The sequence below is a fragment of the Hemitrygon akajei genome, chromosome 8 (assembly GCF_048418815.1).
Source record: "Hemitrygon akajei chromosome 8, sHemAka1.3, whole genome shotgun sequence".
NCBI classification, from domain to species: domain Eukaryota; kingdom Metazoa; phylum Chordata; class Chondrichthyes; order Myliobatiformes; family Dasyatidae; genus Hemitrygon; species Hemitrygon akajei.
Genome location: NC_133131.1, coordinates 60,399,990 through 60,425,418, shown reverse-complemented (window position 1 = coordinate 60,425,418; position 25,429 = coordinate 60,399,990). Strand labels below are relative to the sequence as shown.

Sequence of the window (25,429 nt, the reverse complement as noted above, 5' to 3'; positions counted from 1 at the left end):
TACATTCCAGGATCCTGCAGCAGTTTAACTCAATCTGATTACTTACACAGGTACAATCAAGTGGCAAATATCATTCACCAAAATTTTGCTTTAAAATACAAACTCATGAATGACCAGTATAACTTCATAAAGGCAGCATAAATTCAAGTTTGATTGAGTTTTAGAGTCAAAATCTTACAAATTATATGATAATCAATACATTACAGATAGGACAATCCATAATAACCATCCAAATATAATATTACAGGATGGACAAGCAGGAACAACTACCTAAATAGATATAATCATTCCAAAACACACATGTTCCTCAACCAATGGAACACCTCACAATAGGCATTGTGTCAGGAGTCTGACAAATGAATTATTTTCTCCAAATGTAGCTACTCTGTCATTCATTGCCATGCCCTGCTGCTGATTCCCTTCTCCTCGTCATACGTTCTTACCCCGACAATCATCCACAGACCAAAGCTCTGCGCTGTGCAAACCCAGCTCTGGTTCCTGACTCTGCTCTGTAGAACATCCAACTAATGGTTTCCCATTCTGCTTTCAGTTTTCTAACAAACCTGACAGCTACATAGGACCATGGTCAGACCCCACTTGGAGTTCTGGTTGCCTCACTACAGGAAGGATGTGGAAACCATAGAAAGGGTGCAGAGGAGATTTACAAGGATGTTGCCTGGATTGGGAAGAATGCCTTATGAAGACAGGTTGAGTGAACTCAGCCATTTCTCCTTGGAGGATGAAAGGTGACCTGATAGAGGTGGATAAGATGATGAGAGACATTGATCATGTGGATAGACAGAGGCATTTTCCCAGGGCTGAAATGGCTGCTACAGGAGGGCACAGGTTTAAGGTGCTTGGGAGTAGGTAGAGAGGAGATGTCAGGGGTAAATTTTTCTACCCAGAGAGTGGTGAGTGCATGGAATGGGCTGCCAGCAACAGTGGTGGAGGCGGATACAATTGTGTTTTTAAAAGACTTTTGGATCCGTACATGGAGCTTAGAAAAATAGAGGTCTATGGGTAACTCTAGTAATTTCCAAGGTAGGGACATATTCCGCACAACTTTATGGCCCAAAGGGCCTCTATTGTGCTGCAGGTTTTATTTGCTAACCCTTTAGAAGCAGGGAAAATGACCCATAGTGTGGAATGAGCTGTGAATAACTACCAATGTAATTCCTCAGCCCAGAGATTTGAAGGGCAAAGAACATCTCAGACAGAACTGCAGTCAGCTCGACTTCTTCAGTCTGCAGAAAATTCAAGAGGAACCTCTGCACCCACAGAGTGGTGACTGTTTGGAACCCATCATCACAGGGAACAACAGGGGAGGATTTAAAAGGACCATCGTGGAACTGATTCACTGGCAGGGTCCAGCTGGCCTGAGTTGACACTCTACTGTTAACTAGGTGTATTATAAATTCACTAAGAACCAGATACAGCGTTCAAAATAGAACTGATTTATTTGTCTCAGATCCAAAATATTAAACTCCAGTCCCTTTAAAAGGCAAATATGTAGCAGAAGAAACTCCTCCCATGCCCAGTAACCAGGCTGCAGAACTGGTTGTGGTGAGCATCAGCAATAAGTGCAGAATTCAGCACCAACAGTCTCTCTCGAAATTGCATTCAGCAATGGTGTTGGACAAATATTGCATCTTATTGAAACTTTCTCCCCAGTGTGAACCCAGCAGTGTGTCACAAGGTTAGATTACTGAGTGAATCCCTCCCCACATTCACAGTAGGTGACTGGCCTGTCCCCAGTGTGAACTGACTGGTGTACCTGCAGATCAGATGACCAAGATAATCCCTTCCCACATTCTGGACAGTGAACCGCCACTCCCCACTGTGAACTGACTAGTGTGCCAATAGGTCAGATGATCAAGTGAATCCCTTTCCAGTCTCCCCAGTGTGAACTTGTTGGTGTCTCTGTAGATGCGGTGACTGCATGAATCCTTTCCCACATTCACAGCAGGTGCACGGCCTCTCCCATGTGAACTGACTTGTGCGCCAGTAGTTGGGATGAGTCCGTGAATCCCTTCCCACATTCTGAACAGGTGAATGGCTTCTCCCCATTGTGAACTGACTGGTGTCTCTGTAAGTTGGATGACTGAGTGAATGCCCTCCCACATTCTGAGCAGGTGAACGGCTTCTCCCCAGTATGAACTCGCTGGTGACTCTGTAGGTTGGATGACTGAGTGAATCTCTTCCCACAGACTGAGCAGGTGAATGGCTTCTCCCCAGTGTGAACTCGTTGGTGACTCTGTAGGGTGGATGACTGGGTGAATTTCTTCCCACAGTCTGAGCAGGTGAATGGCTTCTCTCCAGCATGAACTCTCTGGTGACTCTGTAGGGTGGATGACTGAGTGAATCTCTTCCCACAGACTGAGCAGGTGAACGGCCTCTCCCCGGTGTGAATGGACTGGTGTGTCAGTAGGTGAGATGATGAAGTGAATCTTTTCCCACAGTCTGAGCAGGTGAATGGCCTCTCCCCAGTGTGAACTCGCTGGTGTCTCTGTAGTGTGGAAGAGAGAGGGAATCTCTTCCCACAGACTGAGCAGGTGAAATCCCTCTCCCTAGTGTGAACTGACTGGTGTCTCTGTAGGGTGGATGACTGAGTGAATCTCTTCCCACACTCTGAGCAGGTGAATGGCTTCTCCCCAGTGTGAACTCGCTGGTGTCTCTGTAGGGTGGATGACTGAGTGAATCTCTTCCCACAGATTGAGCAGGTGAACGGCCTTTCCCCAGTGTGAACTGACTGGTGTGTCATGAGGTGAGATGACAAAGTGAATCCTTTCCCACAGTCTGAGCAGGTGAATGGCCTCTCCCCAGTGTGAATTCGCTGGTGACTCTGTAGGTTGGATGACTGAGTGAATCTCTTCCCACAGTCTGAGCAGGTGAATGGCCTCTCCCCAGTGTGAACTGACTGGTGTCTCTGTAGAGTGGAAGAGTGAGGGAATCTCTTCCCACAATCTGAGCAGGTGAAATCCCTCTCTGCAGTGTGAACTGACTGGTGTCTCAGTAGGTGAGATGCCTGAGTGAATTCCTTCCCACAGTCGAGGCAGGAGAACGGCTGCTCCCCGGCGTGAACTCGCTGGTGAGCCATTTGTTCAGATGACCGAGTGAATCCTTGCCCACAAATTCAGCAGATGACCAGCCTCTGCCCAGTGTGAACTGATTGGTGTGTTCATAGGTGGGATGCCCAACTTAATTCCTTCTCACCCAAAGAACAGGTGAATGGTCTTGTCCAGTGTGAACTTGCTCTGATGTACCTTCAGTTGAGATGACTGAGTGAATCCCCTCCCACTGTCTGAGCAGTTGAACGTCCTCCCCTGTGAAAAATGATGGGCGTGCTAATCTGTCAGATGATTGAGTGAATCCCTCCCCATAGTCTGAGCCGGAAGAATGATCGATTGAATTCCTTGTTATACTTCTTAAATATCTAGACAGCGACAGCAAAACTGGCATGTCATGTTCCAGATTCCCGGAGACAAATTCTTTCTCGTTTTTAACCTGTAAAAAGATTTACAAAATCCATCAATGGGTGAAGGACAACATTTTAGATGTCATCACTTGAGTTGTCAAAGTGTGATCTGGCTTCTCACTGTTACTGTGAGATTCAACCCAAGTTGGAGAGACAAATCTTCTAACTGGGCACAGTGCTGGTATCTGAAATGACCCTCAAACTCTCTGATGCTCTTCCTGGATATATAAGAATAGGGCATTTCTCCCATCTCCAATTTGTGACTTGGCTCTGTTTGACTCTCTCCATTGGTTTTATTCCCTGTTCCCACTGAGCTACATGGGTGCCAGGCCCCATAGTAACTGAAATACTCTCACACAAATAGCCTTTGTTGATGTGCAGCTGGGATTTTCTTCTATGTACTATTAACTTAAAGTACCACAGGTTTAATGCCATATAGAAATTTCTTGCTGAGATGAATGGTTGGTCCGCACAGCTATTAAATGGACTGAGCGTAAATATTAGTATTATTTCAGGTTCTTGTCAGAGTCATAGAAAAATACAACACAGAAACAGGCCCTTTGGGCCATCTAGTTTGTACTGAACTATTTAAACTGTTGACTCCCATACCCCTACCATCCAGGTACCTATACAAACCTCTTAAATATTGAACTCAAGCTCGCATGCACCACTTGTGCTGGCTGCTCATTCTCCACCTGGATGACAGTCTGTGTGAAGAAGTTTCCCCTCATGTTCCCCTTAATGTTTCACCTTTCACCCTTAACTCATGGCCTCTGGTTGTGGTTGCACCCAATCTTAGTGGAGAAAGCCAGTTTGCATTTACCCTATCTATGCCCGTCTATCACAATCAAATCTACCCTCAATCTCCTGCACTCCAAGGATTAAAGTCCTAATCTGTCCAATCTTTCCTTATAACCCAAGTCCTCCAGACCTGGCAACATCTTTAAACCTCTTTTACATCTTTCATGTAGGTAGCTGACCAAAACTGCACACAGTACTCCAAATTAGGCCTCACTGATGTCTTATACAATGTGAACGTAACATCCATCTATTGTCAGTACTTTGATTCATGAAGGCCGATGGGCCAAAATCTTTCTTTCCATCCCTATCTAACTGTGAAACCACTTTCAGTGAATTAAGGACTTGTACTCCCAGATCCCTTTCTTCTCCAACACTCCTCAGTGCCTTACCAATCACTGTGAAAGACCTACCTTGGTATGTCCTACCAAAGTGCAACACCTCACACTTGTCTGCATTAAATTCCATTTTCCGTTTCTCAAACCATTTTCCCAGCTGGCCCAGATCACATTACAAGCCATGATAGTCTTCCTCGATGCACACGACACCACCTACCTTGGTGTCATCCACAAATTTGCTGATCCAGTTAACCACACTATCATCCAGATTACTGATACAGATGACAAACAACAACAGATCCATCATTGATTGCTATGGCACACCACTAGTCATAGGCCTCTGGTCAGAGAGGTAACAATCTGCTACCACACTATGGCTTCTCCCAAAGCCTGTGTGTCATCCAATTTATTATTTCATCTTGAATGCTGAGTGACTGAACCTTCTTGACCAACCTCCCATATGAGAATTTGTCAAGTGCCTTGATAAAGACCATGTACACAACATCCACTGCCTTGACTTCATCCACTTTCCTGGTAACTTCCTCCAGAGACTATATAATATTGGTTAGCCATGCTGCCTATCCTTAATCAGTCCACATCTATCCAAATACTTATATATCCAGTTCCTGCACATACATTCTAATAACTTTCCCACCACTGCCATTATTTCTTAGTTTATTTTTAGAGCCCTACTTGAACAGTGGAACAACATTGTCTATCCTCCAATCCTCCAGTACCTCACCTGTCATTCAAGATGATTTAAATATCTGTGCTTGGGCCCCAACAATTTCTGCACTTATCTTCTGCAGGGTCCTAGGGAAAAAACTTGTCAGGAGCTGGTGCTTTATCCATGCTAATTTGCCTTAATTTGCAAACCTTTGTAATCTGTACAGAGTCCATGAAGTTGATGCTGCTTTGCCTCAATTCTGTAGACTCTGGGTTCATCTCCTGAGTAAATACAGATGGAAAAAATATATATATATTTTAATTCTCTCCCATCTACTTTGTCTCATTGTGTGCATTACCATTCTGAATCTCCAAAGGACAAAATTTGTCCCTTGCAATCTTTTTGCTGTAATCATAACTGCAGAATCACTGAGGATTCTCTTTCACCTTGTTTGCTGGAACAACCTCATGCCTTCTTTTATTTCTGTTATAAGTGTTAACTTGAATTTCCTATAACTCATATGTACCCCACTTGTTCCTATTTGCCTGTACCTGGTATGCACTCCTCGTTCTTTGATCTGAGTGAGGAAAGCCAAAGAAGTGATAGAGAATCTGTTATGTTGGGGAACAAAACAAGAATGTGTCTAATATCCCAGTGGTAAGGCTTGTTAGTGCTGCATGGTAAGGGGTGAGGGAGATTAAACTAAATTTGCAGGGAGAATGGGAGCCTGAATAACAGAACAGAGAGTGCATCAGTTGTGGAGACAGATGTTGTTCAGGCCTCATACAAAATCAGGAATGAAAAAGTTGAGCATGGTGCAGTGAATATGCTGAGCCCTGTATATTTCAATACAAGGAGCAGTGTATGAAAGGCTGATGTGTTCAGGGCATGGAACAGCACCTGGAATTATGAGACTTGCATCTGGTAACTGCAGATTGGGACAGGCTGCTTTATGGCAAAGGTGTGCTTGGGAAATAGGAGGCCTTCAAAGCAAAATTTTTCAAGTACAATGTGGGTATGTGTATAAATCGTATAATCCCTTTGTGCATTTTGTTGGAATATCCCATGGCTACCACTTTGTTAACCCTTAGCTGGGTTTGGGTGTGTTATGTGGTAACCACTTGTGAGAAGGGATATTCTGTGGAAATCATTGTCGGTAATACTTAGTGTGCTGGATCTGGATTGGGAGTACCTTGTGGAATCTACCTGTGTGTTCACCCTTGCCTGAGGGGTAATCCCTTTTGAAGACAGTACCCCTGTGATAAGCTACTTTTGGTAATTTGTATGTGGATTTGGAACAACGACGGATAATACCTACGGCAACTGTTATCCTGCTTTACCTCCATGGAACTCGAAGTAATTGCCTTCTCTCGACATTCACCCTGGATTACAAATCTCTCTCTCATCATTTATTCTGCGGATGAACTGAACTTTCATACTTTACCATCTCAAGACTTTAAGCTTGGTATTCCCTGAGCTCAATGGTTTGGGAGTTATATTTACACATATGTATTCTCATAACACTTTTAACTTCTGATTATTTTGCTGAAGTTGTTATATTATAAGTAGATACTAATAAAGATAGTGATTTTAACATCAAAACCAGACTCCAAGTGCGGTCTATTGTTGCTGGTTCATTTAAACAGTTTTGGGTACGTAACAGTGGTGTTCATGTTTATGTCTTTGAGAGGACTCACCCCAGCATCCGGGAGCCCCCATGTTAACAGCATTCTGTCTGTCACACCTATGCCAAACAGATAGAACTAGGGGCCTGCTGGGGTTGTGTTGAAATTCCACAGCATGGTAAAACTATGATTCCAATGTCAGTAATCCCGCTCAACCAGAGTGAGGAATTCTCAGCCTGGGCTTTTTCAAATAACACCCGGGGAAGAGATATGAGGAACTGTGGTCCAGTCAGAATGACTGCAGCTGTCAGTGTTTTGACAGAAAGGAACTTACTAAACTGGGAAACATGCATCCTGGCCATACTTGCAGGTGCCCAGCAGTGGAGAGGAATAACTGAGACTGAGCAATTTTGGATGATCACTTTTCTGTCCTATGGAGTAGCCAGGAATTCACAGGAGATAATCAATTTGGCTACAGCACTTGAGGAGCAGGCCAAACTATTGCAGGGGCCCTGACAGAAACACAGGCCAAAGTAACAGAAATATCCACTGAAATGACTGCAATACAGCAAACAGTCCTATAGAATCGTATGGCTGTAGATATTATCCTAGCTGAGGAAGGGGGAACCCGTGCTTTTATTGACACAGAATGCTGCACCTATATCCCTGATGAGTCTAACATTACATCCCTCTCCGAGCACACTGCCAAGGAGATTGACTGCAACAAGACAGTAGGGCAGGATTTACACGGGTTCACCGAAGGGTCGAAATGGTGGTCTTCAAAGCCTGTTCGGTAATATGTGGAGCATGATACTGCATCATTGTCTAATAGTTGTACATATCATTGTTATAATTATTGATTTACACTGTTTTTACCCACTGATAAGTCAGCGCTGTCCTCGGTTGTTTCTCTGTAAAAAAATACTGCTTTGTTGATCATGTAATGATCAAAAGGAGGGAATGGTAAAGTTTGTAAAAGAATTAACACTTTGTTAAAAAATAGCAGCCTGTTTTTCTGAAAGAAACTGCTGATGATCAACATATGTGCTGACCGATATTTCTTATTGAGGGTAGCTAGCTCAGGTTTCAGGATGTTTCTCTCCTTGTGCATTCATGTGTAGGGATGGGACAGCTTCAGTCTGTTCTCTGTGTGTAAGCCATGATGACTATTTTGTAATCTGTCTTTAGGGGCTGTCATGTACTAAATAACTTTGGTGCCAGCCTGTCTTGTGTGAGATATCTGGACGGATATATCTGTGGTGTAAGGGGAATTGTTAGTCAGTTAGTGGATTGGGTGGGAACAGTCACAGACTGTTCCTGTTTGAGCGACTAACTGAGTAAGCCCTGGGTGCTTGGAATAAAGTGTTTGTACTTATATGGTCTTTGAGTGACTTTTTCCGGATTCGACTTCCACAGAATGGGAGAGGCAATGCTGCGTCATAAGATGGGCATTGAGTGTGGACCTAAATGCAAGACATAGAGACTGAAGAACTAGGGACAGGACTAGGTGTATCAAGAAAGCAAGGGAAGTGGGGAAGAAACGACGCTGGATGAGACACAGGCCCTGGAGAAGACTAGGATATTGGGCCAGGGCTAGGACTAGACTAGGAAAGCGGGACCTGGATGAGGAACTAGGAACATAGAACCTGGATAAGGACTCCAAGACAGAGACTAGACAGGGACCCAGAACCTGGGTCTTGACTTGGGCTCGGATGTGGGGGCAGGATGTGGGACACCTGGGCTGGATAAGGAGATGAAGCTCAGACTCAGACTTGGGAGACGGGAATGCAGAACACAGAGCCTTGGTCTTGGGAGACAGGAACACAGAACACAGAGCTGGGACCTCTCCTTAGAACAGGATGTAGGGCTGGGGCTCAATGGACCGGACCGTGAACTGGAACGCGGACTTCACGGACGGTACCATTACAATCTGGGCTGCTGGAAACACATTACCAGACTTGGAGTGATTGCAACTGGGTCTGACAGAGGCATAACTGGTACTTTGGGGCATATTCAATATCAGTCCAACTATTTCCTAACTTCCCTTGTACAGATATGTAATATCTAAATACGTACACAACACTGGAAGAACTCAGCAGGCCAGGCAGCATCCGTGAGAAAAGAGTAGTCAACGATTCGGGCTGAGACACTTCATCAGGAATGGGGGAGAAGAGAGGGCCGAAGCCCAGTAATAGAGATAGGGGAGGGGCCAGGTGGAAAACCAATCAGAGGAAAGATAAAGGGGGAGGGGGAGGGGATAAGCATGAAAGAACTGTAGAGATAAAGAAGCAGAAAGTTGAAAGGGGAAAGAGGCAGAGAGGGACTTGGGATAGGGGAAGGGGGAGGGGGAGGAAATTACCGGAAATTGGAGAATTCAATGTTCATACCACCAGGCTGGAGGCTACCCAGACGGTAGATGAGGTGTTGCTCCTCCAACCTGAGTTTAGCCTCATCATGGCAGTAAAGGAGGCCATGTATGTACATATCTAGATGGGAATGAGAGGCAGAGTTGAAGTGGGTGGCAATTGGGAAGTCCTGTCTATTGTGATGGATGAAGTAGGTGCTCAACGAAGCGGTCCCCCAATCTGTGTCTGATCTCGCCGATGTAGAGGAGGCCACACCAGGAGCACTGGATGCAAAAGACGACTCCAGCAGACTTGCAGGTGAAGTGTTGCCTCACCTGGAAGGACTGTCTGGGGCCTGGAATGGTGGTAAGGGGGGAGGTGTGGGGACATGTGTAGCATTTCTTCCAGTGTTGTGTACGTATTCTTTGATCCACAGCATCTGCAGTTGTATTTTTGTGTAATACCTAAAGGACTGGTGTTTGAGTAAATGAGACTCACCAAACTTTCTCCTGACTGAATCAATGGGAATCAATGGGATTCAGAGTTGTTCTCTCCAGTTGACGCTGTCAGTCCTTGGGCTGGTTCACTTGTTGCTGTTCCCTCGTCTTCAGCTGTGGTTTGCCTGCAGTTGGGGTTTCTCTTCCAATAAACCTCTCACCACAGATCTAACTTTAACCGGAGAGATAATGCAGCACATCAGCAGTAAAAAGCAGAACCAAACATTTCTGCTTAATGTTACTAAGAACAAACTCACTGAAATTTAAATGTTGAAGGCAGAAATAATGATCTCAGTGAACAATCTTTTATTGTCCCTCACACATCACAAAATGATATGGGATAAGAAGGAGCCATCATTCAGTCATGGTAAGACATAAAACACAAGAACAGAATTAGGTGATTCGATCCATCTGGTCTGCCCCACCATTCAACCATGGCCGATTTTCATTCCAAAATCATATTCCTGCCTTCCTCCTGTCATCCTGAGCTGCTTAGCAATCATTAGTATATTAATCTCTTTCATAAATATACCCAAATGGCAGCCTCAACCAACTTCTGCAGAAACAACATTGATCAGACATTTTTTCACCACAATTTTTCTCATCTTAGTTTTAAAGGTAAGCATCATTATTCTGAGACTGTGTCCCCTAAAACCCTCACTAATTTTTATAGGTGCACCGTAGAAAGCATTCTTCTAGGGTGCATCACAACCTGGTATGGAAGTTGTCCTGTCCAAGACCGGGAGAAGCTGCAGAAGATTGTGAACATAGCCCAGCACATCACAGAAACCAATCTTCCATCCTTGGACTCACTTTACACCACACGCTGTCAGAGCAGTGCTGCCAGGATAATCAAGGACAAGACCCACTCAGCCAACACACTTTTGTCCCACTTCCCTCTGGGAGAAGGTTCAGGAGAATAAAGATTCATATGGCCAGACTTGGGAACAGCTTCTTTCCAACTATGATAAGAATGCTGAACGAATCCTGACCCAGATCTGGGCCGTATCTTCCAAATACCCAGACCTGACTTGCACTACCTTACTTTCCCTTTTCTATTTTCTAATTATGATTTATAACTTAAATTTTTATTATATTTAATTCAATTTGTACTTCAGGGAGTGTGAAGCGCAGAATCAAATATTGCTATGATGATTGTACGCTCTAGAATCAATTGTCTGGTGACAATAAAGTAAAGTAAAAGTGATGTGCTGTCAGATCACAAACTCTCCAAAAAATGGAAAAAATCCTCTCCATGTCCACTGTAACCAGGCCTTTCAGCATTTGATAGGTTTAGTTAACCATACATCCATCCACCACCCCCACTGTCTCTCTGAACTGCATTGAGCACAGGTCCAGAAACATCACATGCTCCTCATACATGACGACGATCATTCCTGAGATTATTCTTGTAAGTCTTGTTAACAACAATTGTACTGAACACACTTCCAGGAATAACAGACAAATTGGTAGTGTTACGTACCCGTGACACGTGACAGTGGTACCCTTGTCACGTGACTGGGGTTGAAGTTATACTGGACTTGAGGTAATGGTCTTGTGATGGTGGAGTGATGTCATTTTCCTGCCAGTAGAGGTCATGTGACAGGTTTTTTTTACAGTTTATAAAAGGAAGACCCACCCTGTCAGGTGGGGCAGTTCGTGGCTAGATTTGCCAAGCTGACTTCATGTCACTGCATGATTTAATGTGATGACGCAGTTTAGTTGAAAAATGAAGTTTTATATATTGCCTAAAGTTTAAAAGGTCATTGCTAGCGGTTTCTTTGCTGGTGGAGAGTGAAGATAAGAATTTGGAAGATAAAGATCGAGGAGAATCGATTTTTCGACGGTGGAAAATTCGACCTTGTGTGATCCTCATTCGGAAGGATTTCGTTGACTGTTCTCGTGTTAATCTCCGCTGGGATAGCGGGAGATTGAGAATAGTGTGGAAGGAAGGTCAGTGCCTTTAAGCCGTTATATTTCATAAAATTCTTCGTGGGAAAGTTCGACGCCGGGGATTGAAGGACATCGACGTGGAAGAGAATTTAAATCGCCTTAAAAAGTCTCTCCCTTGTAAATGGACTGTGAGCTTTTGAACTTTCGGCATACCGCTTTAAAGAACTGTTTTTTTTCAATACCGCTTTAAGAACTGTTTGAACTGCAACGCTATTAAGAACTGTGAATCTGCCGCACAGCAGCTGAATTCCGGTTAAGCTAGTGTTTGTTTACTTTTGGGGGTTTGTTTTCAGTGTTTAATAAACGTGTTATTTGTTATAAAAACCTTTGCCTAACTCATATATATTTATTGTTGCCTGAATACGTAACATAAATATGGAGGCTGCGTCCGGAATTGGATCGTTTGAGTTTAAATGCTTGTTAACTTTTGAATTGGTGTTTTGGTAACGGGGATTGCTCGATTCTTTTGTTTGATTGGCTTGTGAGTGGTATTCGGCAACGATGAATATTGATGAGTTTCTGGATTCGCCAGCCGCGGATTTGTTAGCGAAGGCGAAAAAAACTGAAGTATCTGAGATTGCTAATAGATTGCAACTTAAAGGTATTTTGAAGACTACATGAAAGGCTGTAATACAGAGAAAAATCGCATCACACTTTGTGGCTTCGGGTGATTTTGATGAATCGATTTTAGAATCGTTTCCAATAAGTAATCTGGAGATACAGTTGCAAATTGAACAAATGAAGTTGGATCAAAGTAAAGCAGAATTGGAGCATTATAAATTGGAAGCTGACCAGAAAAAAAGAGAGTTTGAATATGCAATGGTGAATTTAAGGTCTGGGAATCAGTCTTCTGATTCTAAAAAACCGTTTGTTGCTAGCCAAGAAATTAAATTGGTCCCTCCATTTAGTGAAACAGAAGTGGAAAGATATTTTCAACATTTTGAAACTATTGCTCGGATGTCAGACTGGCCGAAAGATAAATGGTCAGTGTTGTTACAGAGTGTGATTAAAGGCAAAGCATAGCAAGTTTACACAGCTTTAACTGCTGCGCAAGCATTAGATTATGATATTGTGAAAACGAATATTCTCAAAGCATACGAATTAGTCCCAGAAGCTTATAGGGAAAGATTCAGAAGTTTGAAAAAGTCTGTGGAAAATACTTATGTGGAATTTGCCTATGATAAAGCTATGTGTTTTGAGAGATGGGTTTCTTCTAAAAATGTAAATGAGGACTATGATACATTGAGAGAGCTGATTTTAATGGAGGAATTTAAAAGAAGCATTCCTGTTGAAGTAAGGACCTACTTAAATGAGAGGGATACTGATAAATTGCAGGACTGTGCTAGATTAGCTGATGAGTATGTTTAAATCCATAAGAATAAATTTCCTCAGGGTAGAATTTTTAAGAGGATAAATAATATGGAGACTCAAGGTAAATCAGAAATTAAATCAGAGGTTAATGAGAAAGGTAAGGAGGAAAGACAGTTTCCTGTGAAGGAAAGACAGTTTGGTCTTATTCGTAACTATTGTAAGAAATTTGGCCATGTAATAGCTAACTGTTTCAAATTGAAAAAGAAAGAGAAGGAAGCAGTTCCAGATGCTTGTGTGCAACATACTGAAGCACCTGTAAAGTTACAGGGTTTGGTAAACACAAATGAGGATTTGTTAGAGTCTGACCAAGTTAGAAAGGGATATGATCATTTTATAACTGAAGGGTTTGTATCCTTGAAAGAAGGATCTACTCTGGTGCCAATAAAAATCCTTAGGGATAATGGAGCTTCTCAATCACTGATGTTAGATAGTGTGTTGAAGTTTAATGAAGAGAGTGATACTGGTGAGGTAAATTACATAAGAGGTGTTGGAAGTGATTTTATGCCTGTACATTTACATAAAGTAAATTTAAAGTCAGGATTAGTTACAGGATTTGTTAAAGTAGGATTACAGCATAGCTTACCTGTGAAGGGTATTTCTTTATTGTTAGGTAATGACTTGGCAGGTGGACAAGTTTTTCCTGAAGTGCATTTGACAATGGAGTCAGAGGAACCAGAGATGAATTCTAACACAGATTCTTCCTGTGTTGTGACTAGAGCTATGGCTAAAAAAATTGATGTGCAGAATGAGGTTGTTACTCATGACTGTTCAACTCAGGATTCGAGTTTTGAGGATGTGTCAGGGACTTTCTTACCTTCGTTGTTTGAACAAAATTCTGGGAGTAAGTCTGACTATGAAGATTTATCTCTGTCTCGGAAGGAGATGATAGCAGAGCAGAATAGAGATCCTGAGATTATAAAATTAAGGGAACAAGCTTTACTAGGTAGTGAAATTGAGAAGGTGTCAGTAGGATATTACTTGGAAAAAGGAGTGTTGATGAGGAAGTGGAGGTCACCTACAATTCCTGCAAGTGAGGAATGGAATGTTGTTTACCAGGTGGTTGTTCCTAAAGTTTATCGGAATGAGATTTTGACTTTAGCTCATAGTGTGCCATTAGGTGGACATCAAGGGGTAAGGAAAACTGTGGACAAGATTTTAAAACATTTTTACTGGCCTGGTCTAAGAAAAGATGTGGCGATGTTTTGTAAGACGTGCCATACTTGTCAAATTGTGGGTAAACCAAATCAGGTTACACCAGTAGCTCCATTACAACCTATTCCAGCATTTGGTGAACCGTTTTCTAAAGTTATTGTAGATTGTGTTGGTCCATTACCAAAGACAAAAACTGGTTATCAGTATTTGTTGACTATTATGTGTACTTCGTCTAGGTTTCCAGAGGCAGTACCACTTAGGAATATAAAAGCTAAAACTGTGACGAAGGCTCTTATAAAATTCTTTACTTATTTTGGATTGCCTAAGGAAATACAAACTGATCAAGGCAGTAATTTTATGTCTGGATTGTTTCAACAGATAGTTTATAAATTGGGAGCTAAGCAAATCACTTCGTCTGCATACCATCCAGAATCGCAAGGTGCCTTGGAGAGGTTTCATTCTACCCTCAAGAATATGATTAGGACATATTGTGTGGAAAATGAAGGTGACTGGGATGAGAGTATAAACTTACTTTTATTTGCAGTAAGGGAATCAGTACAGGAATCTTTAGGTTTTAGTCCATTTGAACTTGTGTTTGGGCATAGAGTTAGAGGACCTTTAGCTTTATTGAAAGAACAGTGGATTAGTAAGGAAGTGCGCACTAATTTGTTGGACTATGTTTTGAAATTTAAGGACAGGTTACATAAAGCTTGTAGTTTAGCCAAGGAAAATTTAAAGTTGGCTCAGGAGAAAATGAAAACTTGGTATGATAAAGAAGCTAGGATGAGGATGTTTAAGCCTGGAGATAAGGTGTTGGTTTTTTTCCCAGTGCAGACAAATCCTTTACAAGCTAGATTTCATGGTCCTTATGAAATTGTGTCTAGAATCAATGATGTAGATTATGTAATAAAAACTCCAGATCGTAGAAGGTCAACACAACTTTGCCATATAAATATGATTAAACCATATTTTGGGAAACAATCAGATACTGTGACTGTTGTGGTTAGTGAGAATGAGTTAGATTTAACTGGGAACATGATAGATGATTCATCTGACTTTCATTCTAACATTGTTTCTGTTAGGTTACCTAATTCGACCATTCTGGAAAATATGGATGAGAAATTAGCACATTTACAGCTAGAGCAGAAACAACAGATGAAGGAATTGATTTTTAAGTATAAGGATTTGTTTCCAGATGTTCCGAGAAGGACTACTATAGCTTCACATGATGTAGATGTTGGAGATGCCAAATCTATTAAACAACATCCATATAGGATGAACATGGAAAAATGTGAACTTGCTGAGAAAGAAATTGAATACATGTTAGAGAATGATATTATTAGACATTCTAACTCGAATTGGAGTTCGCCATGTGTTATGGTGCCAAAACCTGATGGTAGTATTAGGCTTTGTACGGACTATAGGAAGGTGAATGCTGTAACGAAAACAGATGCATATCCAATTCCTAGAGTAGATGATTGTGTGGATAAAGTTGGAAAAGCAAAGTTCCTTACAAAGATTGATTTATTGAAAGGGTATTGGTGTGTTCCATTAACGGACAGAGGTAGAGAGATTTCTGCATTTGTAACTCCATCTGGGTTATATGAGTATAATGTTCTTCCATTTGGGATGAAGAATGCCCCAGGTACTTTCCAGAGGATGATTAATTCTGTGATTCAGGGATTGAAAGATACTGATGCTTATATTGATGATTTAGTGACAGGAAATGATACTTGGGAAGCACACATAATTGCGGTGGAGAAATTGTTTGAAAAGCTTTCAAAAGCTAACTTGACTATTAATTTAGCCAAGAGTGAATTTGGACATGCCACTGTGACTTACCTTGGTTATGTTGTGGGTCAAGGTAAGGTGGCTCCTGTTCAGGCAAAAGTTCAGGCAATTTTAGAGATTCCCACTCCGACGGGAAAAAAAAACTCTCAGAAGATTTTTGGGAATGGTAGGATATTATCAAAAATTTTGTAAGAATTTTGCTAATGTTGCCCTTCCATTAACTAACCTTCTGCAGAAGAATGTGAAGTTTGTGTGGACAGTGCCTTGTGAAGAAGCATTTGAAAAATTGAAAACAATGATATGTCAACAACCTGTGCTTAAGGCACCTGACTTTGGAAAACCTTTTTCATTAGCTGTAGATGCTAGTGATGAAGCTGCGGGAGCAGTATTGATGCAAAGGAATGAGGGTGATGAGGTTGATCATCCAGTAGCTTACTTTTCTAAGAAATTTAATAAGCATCAAAGAAACTATTCAACAATAAAGAAAGAATTGTTATCTCTTGTTTTAGCTTTGGAATATTTTGAGGTATATATTGGTACAACTCAAAAATCACTTATTGTTTACACTGATCATAATCCGTTAGTTTTTCTGAGTAAGATGAAAAACAAAAACAGAAGATTATTAAATTGGAGTTTGATGTTACAAGAGTACAATATTGTGATAACTCACGTTAAAGGTAAAGATAATGTGGTTGCTGATTGTCTATCTCGATGTTGAATGTACAATGTCATTTTTTTTTGGAGTGGTTTTTTTTATTGTAACACTCCTACTGTATTGTATATTGTGTATGTTATATAATTTATACATTTGTTTTCTTATAAGTAATTGTTAAAATTTTTGTTCTTGTCAGACCAAAAATGTTTTTTTTGGAGGGAGGTGTTACGTACCCGTGACACGTGACAGTGGTACCCTTGTCACGTGACTGGGGTTGAAGTTATACTGGACTTAAGGTAATGGTCTTGTGATGGTGGAGTGATGTCATTTTCCCGCCAGTAGAGGTCATGTGACAGGTTTTTTTTTACAGGTTATAAAAGGAAGACCCACCCTGCCAGGTGGGGCAGTTCGTGGCTAGATTTGCCAAGCTGACTTCATGTCACTGCGTGATTTAATGTGATGACGCAGTTTAGTTGAAAAATGAAGTTTTATATATTGCCCAAAGTTTAAAAGGTCATTGCTAGTGGTTTCTTTGCTGGTGGAGAGTGAAGATAAGAATTTGGAAGATAAAGATCGAGGAGAATCGATTTTTTGACGGTGGAAAGTTCGACCTTGTGTGATCCTCATTCGGAAGGATTTCGTTGACTGTTCTCGTGTTAATCTCCGCTGGGATAGCGGGAGATTGAGAATAGTGTGGAAGGAAGTTCAGTGCCTTTAAGCCGTTATATTTCATAAAATTCTTCGTGGGAAAGTTCGACGCCGGGGATTGAAGGACATCGACGTGGAAGAGAATTTAAATCGCCTTAAAAAGTCTCTCCCTTTTAAATGGACTGTGAGCTTTTGAACTTTCGGCATACCACTTTAAAGAACTGTTTTTTTTCAATACTGCTTTAAGAACTGTTTGAACTGCAACGCTATTAATAACTGTGAATCTGCCGCACAGCAGCTGAATTCTGGTTAAGCTAATGTTTGTTTACTTTTGGGGGTTTGTTTTCAGTGTTTAATAAACGTGTTATTTGTTATAAAAACCTTTGCCTAACTCATATATATTTATTGTTGCCTGAATACGTAACAGTAGCAGCATAATTTACAGGGAAAGCTGTGGTTTCTTTACTACTGTTCTACTATCAAAGAATGAGCCATTTCCATTTCCAGGTTAAAACAGGTTAATTTCAGGAAATATAAACCATTTCCAGGGTGAATGTAATAAAAAGAAACTGGAATTACCAGAAATGCTCAGCAGGTAAGGAACAGCTGTGGGGAGAAAAACAAACTTTACAATTCAGGTTAATAACGGTTTGTCAGAATGACTTCAAACATATTTAGTTTTTAGTGCAGATCTCCAGCAACTTGAGATTCTGCTTGATTTCCACCGAGTGACAGACAGGTGATAGTGAGTGGGGGGGGGGGGATTTCCAAATACAGTTTGAACACCAAACTTATGGATCTATTTCTACTGTTGTAAACATGGAACAGCCCACTTACTCATAGCCTCTCACTGTGAGGATGGAATGGGAACTCATTCTCTCCTCTGATTAGCAGTCATTGTTTCCAAAGGAACTCCAGAAACAAACATCTGATCCCAAACCAGAAATACTCATGCAACACCTCATAAGCCTAAACAGCTCAATCCCAGGACCCAACCTCACAGAGTCACACAGATGAATCTGCCACTCACTGACCCTGACAGTCTCACACATCATCCCCGCAACTCACACTGGGTAGTGCAATCTAGGATTTCCCTACAACCAATGTTCAGCTGCTCGAATTTTCTGCTTTATTGCAGGATGACCATCCAGCTCCATCTGTAGAAACATTAACCAAAGGCAAAGGCAAAACACCGACAGTTCCATTTGCCTGGAATGCCAAACACAGGATTAGAGCCCAAGCACCAACTCTCCCAGTACTCTTTGCTGACAGTAATATGATGAAGTGTGTCAGCCAGTCACAGTTCAAAACCTCGGAACTCCACACCAATGCACAACAGAACTAGTGCCTGATGACCCTCTGACATTTCAGCTAACTAAAACAGATTTTGGAAATAGCTCAGTGAGGCCAAAGGTGTAAAAGAATACTCCATAATGATGACAAGGGTTAGAAGAAAGATTGTTGATATATAACATTGAAGAGGTGTGATACAGGGTGGACCAAGGTTGACCCAGATGGTTAATGCACATCACAGAAGCTGGAGGGGAGAGAGACTGGACAGAGTTTGAACAAGGTGGGCAGGGAATGAGCAAATGGAACCAGGTGGAGAAGAGTTCAAGGACAATCAATGATGGTTCTCCAGCAATACAGAGATCCTGAATAAAAGATCAGTATAAAAGATACACTACTGTATCTAAAGATACACTAAAAGATACACTACTTTTATACACTACTGTATAAAAGATCTTAAGATCACAAAGTTAGAATAAACAATAAGAACTTTGGCATTTACACTTTGACCCTCACCACATTTTTATCAACACACCATAGAAAAGTTTCCCATCCAGACACATCTTGCCTTTGCACTGTAACTGCTCTGCCCATGACTGCGAGGAACTGCAGAGACCTTTGGATACAGATCAGCACATCACAGAAACCATTCTCTCCCCTACTCTTCCCAGTCCCTTGGTAAAGCAGACACTGAAATCAAAGATCCTCACAACCTGGGACGTTCTCCTTTCTCACCCACCTCAGTCCGTTAGAAGACACAACAGCCATAAAGCTCAAGGACAAATGCGAGGTGTCTCAGGAAGTGAGATGAGTTGGAGGAAGTTAACGGGACTCAGTGGCCAACATCAGATTCCCCAACACAACATGGAGGAAGCATCACCACCCATACAGGAACTGTACACAAACATCTTGCTTCACAAAACAGAGGGCAGGACAAATCAGTGGTAAACAGCCTCACGTGACCTGTTGGCGGGTCTCCCATTTCAACTCTGCGTAAGTAGACAGCCTGGCCCCTGGTTTGGATCATTCAATGTGGATTAAGTGAAGTTGACATGTTTTTGATGAGCCCAGATAATTGGAAAATAAATGAGTAATTGGCTCTCAGTTCGGGGCTCATGGCCAACAGCGGATGTCCCTGCTCGGGATCGGTCTAAATCCTCATCGATGGGAAAGCGATATCTTTGGCCCACACACAGTGATCCCAACCCCTGGCTACCTGACCATGGAGGCGAGGACACTTTTGCGATCCTGCAGACAATCCGCTTCAGCACTGAGCGGAAAGGAAAACACCACCAATCCGGAGACTGTGGGCATGTGCAAAGAGACTGTTGCATCATCCGGATGGTGGGGCCTCGGAAACAGAGGGAAAGACAGTTTCTTAACAGTGGTTATGAAGGCATATGGTGCAATGACCTTCATCAATTGTGGGATTGAGTTTAGAAGCCGAGAGGTAATGTTGCAGCTATATAGGAACCTGGTCACACCCCACTGTGCTCAATTCTGGTCTCCTCACTACAGGAAGAATGTGGAATCCTTAGAAAGGGTGCAGAGGAGATTTACAAGGATATTGCCTGGATTTGGGAGCATGCCTTATGAGAATAGTTTGAGTGAACTCGGCCTTTTCTCCTTGGGGCGACGGAGGATGAGATGTAACCTGATAGAGGTGTATAAGATAATGAGTGGCATTGATCGTGTGGATAGTCAGAGGCTTTTTCCCAGGGCTGAAATGGTTACTACAAGAGGGCACAGGTTTAAGGAGCTGGGAAGTAGGTACAGAGGAGATGTCACGGGTAAGGTTTTTAATCAGAGAATGGTGAGTGTGTGGAATGGGCTGCCGGCAACGGTGGTAGAGGCAGATACGATAGGGTCTTTTAAGAGAGTTTTCGATAGATACCTGGGGACACTAGAGAAAACTAGTGAAAATCTAGCTTAGAAAAATAGAGGGCTATGGGTAACATTAGTCATTTCTAAGGTTGGAACATGTTTGGCACAACTTTGTGGGCTGAAGGGCCTGTATTGTGCTGTACGTTTTCTATGTTTCTGTGAATAGATTAAAAATTGTGCAAACAACAGAAATACTGTACTATATATTTAAAAAGTAAGATTGTGTTCAAGGGTTCAATGTTAATTTAGCAATTAGGTGGCAGACAGGAATAAACAATTCCTGAATCACAGAGTGTGTGCCTTCAGGCTTCTTTACCTTCCTATCTGATGGTAACATTGAGAAAAGGGCATGCCCTGGGTGCTGGAGGTCCTTAATAATGGACGCTGCCATTCTGAGACACTGCTTCTAATCCTCTGGTAATCTTATAAACGTCGATCCAGTCTCACCCCAGCCGGCACGGCTCTGGAGAAAACAACACAAGTTTGTCCAACTTCTCATTATAGCTCATGCCCTCTAATCCAGACAATATCCTGGTAAACCTCTTCTGCACCCTTTCCAAATCCCAGACATCCTTCCTAGAATGGGGACAACCAGAACTGTATGAAACACTCCAGATGTGGTCTACACGAGGAAATCTGCAGATGCTGGAAATTCAAACAACAACACACACAAAATGCTGGTGGAACACAGCAGGCTAGGCAGCATCTATAGGGAGAAGCGCTGTTGACGTTTCGGGCCAAGACCCTTCGTCAGGACTAACCGAAAGGAAAGATAGTAAGAGATTTGAAAGTAGTGGGGGCAGGGGGAAATACGAAATGATAGGAGAAGACCGGAGGGGGTGGGATGAAGCTGAGAGCTGGAAAGGTGATTGGCGAAAGTGATACAGAGCTGGAGAAGGGAAAGGATCATGGGACGGGAGGCCTCGGGAGAAAGACCCCTCCGGCCTTCTCCTATCATTTCGCATTTCCCCATCCCCCCACTACTTTCAAATCTTTTACTATCTTTCCTTTCGGTTAGTCCTGACGAAGGGTCTCGGCCCGAAACGTCGATAATGCTTCTCCCTATAGATGCTGCCTGGCCTGCTGTGTTCCACCAGCATGAGATATGGTCTAACTAGTTTTATAAAGCTGCAACACAACTTCTGAATTTTGAACACAATGCTTCAACTGATAAAGGCAACCATGCCATTTGCCTTCTGAGCCACTGTATCAATCTGTGCAGTCTCATTCAGTGAGCGATGAACTTGGACCCTAAGGTCCTTCTGATAATCTACACTGTTCAGGGTCTTGCATTTAACAGTGTACCGTATCTTTACATTTGACCTATTGAGCTGCCAAGATGATCATCACTAATCAAATCTCACTGAGTTTTCGCAGGTCCTGCTGAATTTATTATGAAGTGCACAAGTACAGGAAGGTACAGGTAGAGGGAAACACTGACTTGTAGCAGTATCACAGGCAAGTACATTCAGATAACACATGGAACATAAATTGTACAATTCTCTGTCAGTAACAATATAGAAACATGTTTTACTTCATCCTGCTAATAGGACCAGAACAACAGGGGCTGAGCGGCGGCTCATCTCAGACGGTTCGGTGCAAAGGAAAAGCAAACACGAGGAAATCTGCAGATGCTGGAAATTCAAGCAAAACACAAAATGCTGGTGGAATGCAGCAGGCTGGGCAGCATCTATAGGAAGAAGCACGGCTGAAGTTTCAGGCCGAGACCCTTCGTCAAGACTACCGTAGATTCCGGATTTTAACCCGCTACTTTTTTGCCACATTTTGAACAGCTTTGAACTCTGCGGCCTTTAAAACGGAGCGGCTAATGCATTATTTTTTTCATGCCACCAAAAACATTTTGCCTCATAACAGTAGACCAATAAAATTGATGAGTAGTTCACAGAGGTCCAATGAAATTGTACGATAAATCAAGCGCACTTTCACAATTAAATTATTGTAAATCAGTCATTTGTACTCACCCTCATCAACATGGAAAACACTCGAAGAAAAGCATTGTGCTGCCTTTATGGCAGTTATTTAGTTTATAATATTTTTGCTTAGTAATTCATTTGTTAGTTAAAGTTAGAAGTGTTTTAACTATATTTGTTTTCTGTGCTACATCGCGGGATGCTATGACGTCACACCCGGTTTCGCCGCGTCTTGTGGGAAAAATGCCGTTTGCGATAAACGGGACGACGGGGGGGGAGCGGCGGAGCGAAAACGCTGCTTTTAAGTTAAAGGCGATCAATAACTTTTCCTGGTAGGCTGCAGTATATATATTTTTTACCAGTCGTTAGGAGATATTGGAATGTTGTTCAGTAAAAAAGTATACGCAACATATATTTAAAAGTAGCCGCGTTACAGGCACGGTTCGAAAAAAAGCATTTGCAATATGTATTTGTTTATGTTACCATATGGATTTAATTAAAAGTTAAAAAATCCTCACGTGTAATATCTTTCTGTGTAAATATCTCATATTACAACGTGGGACACCTGCGGCCGAAAATCCGGTGCGGCCTGTACAAGTAAAAAATTGATTTTCTTTCTAAAATTAGAGCCAGCGGCTTTTAATCAGGTGCGCTCTGTAGTCCGGAATCTACGGTAACTGAAAGGAAAGATAGTAAGAGATTTGAAAGTAGGAGGGGGAGAGGGAAATGCAAAATGATAGAAGACTGGAGGGGGTGGGGTGAAGCTGAGAGCTGGAAACGTGATTGGCAAAAAGGGATACAGAGCTGGAGAAGGGAAAGGATCATGGGACAGGAGGCCTAGGGAGAAAGAAATGTGGAGGGAGATGGAGAACAGGCAGAGTGATGGGCAGAGAGGGAGAAAAAAAGGGGAGGGGGAGAAAAACTAAATATATCAAGGGTGGGGTAAGAAGGGGAGGAGAGGCAGTAATGGAAGTTAGAGAAGTCAATGTTCATGCCATCAGGTTGGAGGCTACCCAGACGGTATATGAGGTGTTGTTCCTCCAACCTGAGTGTGGCTTCATCTTGACAGTAGAGGAGGCCACGGATAGACATATCAGAATGGGAATGGGACGTGGAATTAAAATATGTGGCCACTGGGAGATCCTGTTTTCTCTGGCGGACAGAGCGTAGGTATTCAGCGAAACGGTCTCCCAGTCTGTGTCGGGTCTCACCAATATATAAAAGGCTACACCGGGAGCACGGGACGCAGTATACCACACCAGCCGACTCACAGGTGAAGTGTCGCCTCACCTGAAAGGACTGAAAGCGAGGTGAGGTCGCTTTTTCGGGAAGTTCATCCCCTCCCCCTTCAGGTTTCACCGATCACCTTGTGTTTTTCTCTCCCCCTTCCCCACTCCCAACCATTTCTACTCTAGTCCTGGCGAAGGGTTTCGGCCCGTTAAGTCGACTGTACTGTTTTCCAAGATGCTGCCCGGCCTGCTGAGTTCCTCCAGCAGTTTGCACGGGTTGCTCGGATTTCCAGCATTTGCAGATTTTTTCTTGTTTGAGCTCAGGAAAGTTAATGAGATTCACTGCCTAACATCAGACCTCCCCGCTCGGGATCGGCTTCAATACTCACCGAAGGGAAATTGTTGGTACCGCCCCGCAGAGAATTATCCGTCCTGACTCCCCGTCCCATGGGGTGAGGACCCCCTCCCGCTACCGATCCCGTTCCCACCGACGTCCGGCTTTCACAAAGGACGACAAACCACACCGCCATTCCCGTACTGAGCATGCGTGATGTCGTCACGCGTCGGGCAGTAGGCGGGGCGTCGGAAACAAACCTGCAGGTGCTGCCGATCCGCGGTAAAACGGGATTACATGAAGAATGGAGGGTCTCCCACGTGACCCGGTGACTGTTCCTCGCCCCTCACACGCTGCCCAAGCCACCGCCGCATTTCCCCACATTATTTCATCACTTCCCGTATTATTTCAGTAATATTTTTAATTTTACCCTCCATATCTTCCCTGTACCTTTCCGTCCACTCCCAGGTCACAGAGTTTTCAGAGTTATAGTTTGATTCCCATCCCGGTCCAACACACAATTCAGACCCAAACAGGAAATATTCAGGTTTCTTTTAAATCAGTCTATGTTTGTAAACACTAATTTCTATTCACATTCCTCTGGCCTCACTGGACAGGAACACTGAAACATAAAGTGAGAAACACCAGGAGGTGACCATTCAGCCCCTCTAAACATCAACAAGCTGGCTGCTGCTCTCCCATTTCAGCCACATGTTTCTGCCTGATCTTCATTTCCTCGATCCCTTCGGTCTCCACATATTGCCAATCTCTGTTTTGTAGACAATAGACAATAGATAGTATACAATAGGTGCAGCAGTAGACCATTCGGCCGTTCGAGCCAGCACCGTCTTTCACTGTCCTGCCTTCTCACCATATCCCTTTACTGTGCTATCTTTAAGAGCTCTATCTCCCTCTTTCTTGAAAGCATCCAGAGAATTGGCCTCCACTGCCTTTTGAGGCAGAGCATTCCATAGATCCAAAACTTTCTGGGTGAATAAGTTTTTCCTCAACTCCGTTCTAAATGACCTACCCTTTATTCTTAAACTGCGGCCTCTGCATCTGGACTCCCCCAACATCGAAAACATGTTTCCTGCCTCTAGCCCGTCCAATCCCTTAATCACCTTATATGTTTCAATCAGATCCCCTCTCATCCTTCTAAATTCCAGTGTATACAAGCCCAATCGCTCCAATCTTTCAACATATGACAGTCCTGCCATCCCGGGAAATAACCCCGTGAACCTACGATGCACTCCCTCAATAGTAAGAATGTCCTTCCTCAAATTTGGAGACCAAAACTGCACACAATACTCTAGGTGTGGTCTCACCAGGGCTCTGTACAACTACAGAAGGACGTTTTTGCTCCTATACTCAACTCCCCTTGTTGTGAAGACCAAAATGCCATTAGCTTTCTTCACTGCTTGCTGTACCTGCATGCTTACTTTCAGT

The 25,429-nt window shown here is 42.8% G+C and overlaps 1 protein-coding gene across 8 annotated transcripts; it reads right to left on the bottom strand.

The window, feature by feature from the left end:
- On the bottom strand, window positions 1-24,191 carry LOC140731915 (uncharacterized). 8 transcript variants are annotated; one of them, XM_073053897.1, is made up of 4 exons: window positions 24,039-24,191; window positions 17,895-17,921; window positions 9,747-9,917; window positions 1-3,504 (listed from the first exon to the last, which is right to left on the bottom strand). In XM_073053897.1, the coding sequence occupies exon 4, from the start codon at window positions 3,095-3,097 to the stop codon at window positions 1,958-1,960; it is 1,140 nt and encodes a 379-aa protein (XP_072909998.1). In that variant the 5' UTR covers window positions 3,098-3,504; window positions 9,747-9,917; window positions 17,895-17,921; window positions 24,039-24,191; the 3' UTR covers window positions 1-1,957. The 8 variants fall into 8 exon arrangements, 7 of the variants coding, with proteins under 7 accessions (XP_072909998.1, XP_072909999.1, XP_072909997.1 ...); XM_073053898.1 differs by having other exon boundaries at window positions 9,747-9,913; XM_073053896.1 differs by lacking the exon at window positions 17,895-17,921 and adding an exon at window positions 5,488-5,559.
- Between the last annotated feature and the right edge of the window lie 1,238 nt (window positions 24,192-25,429).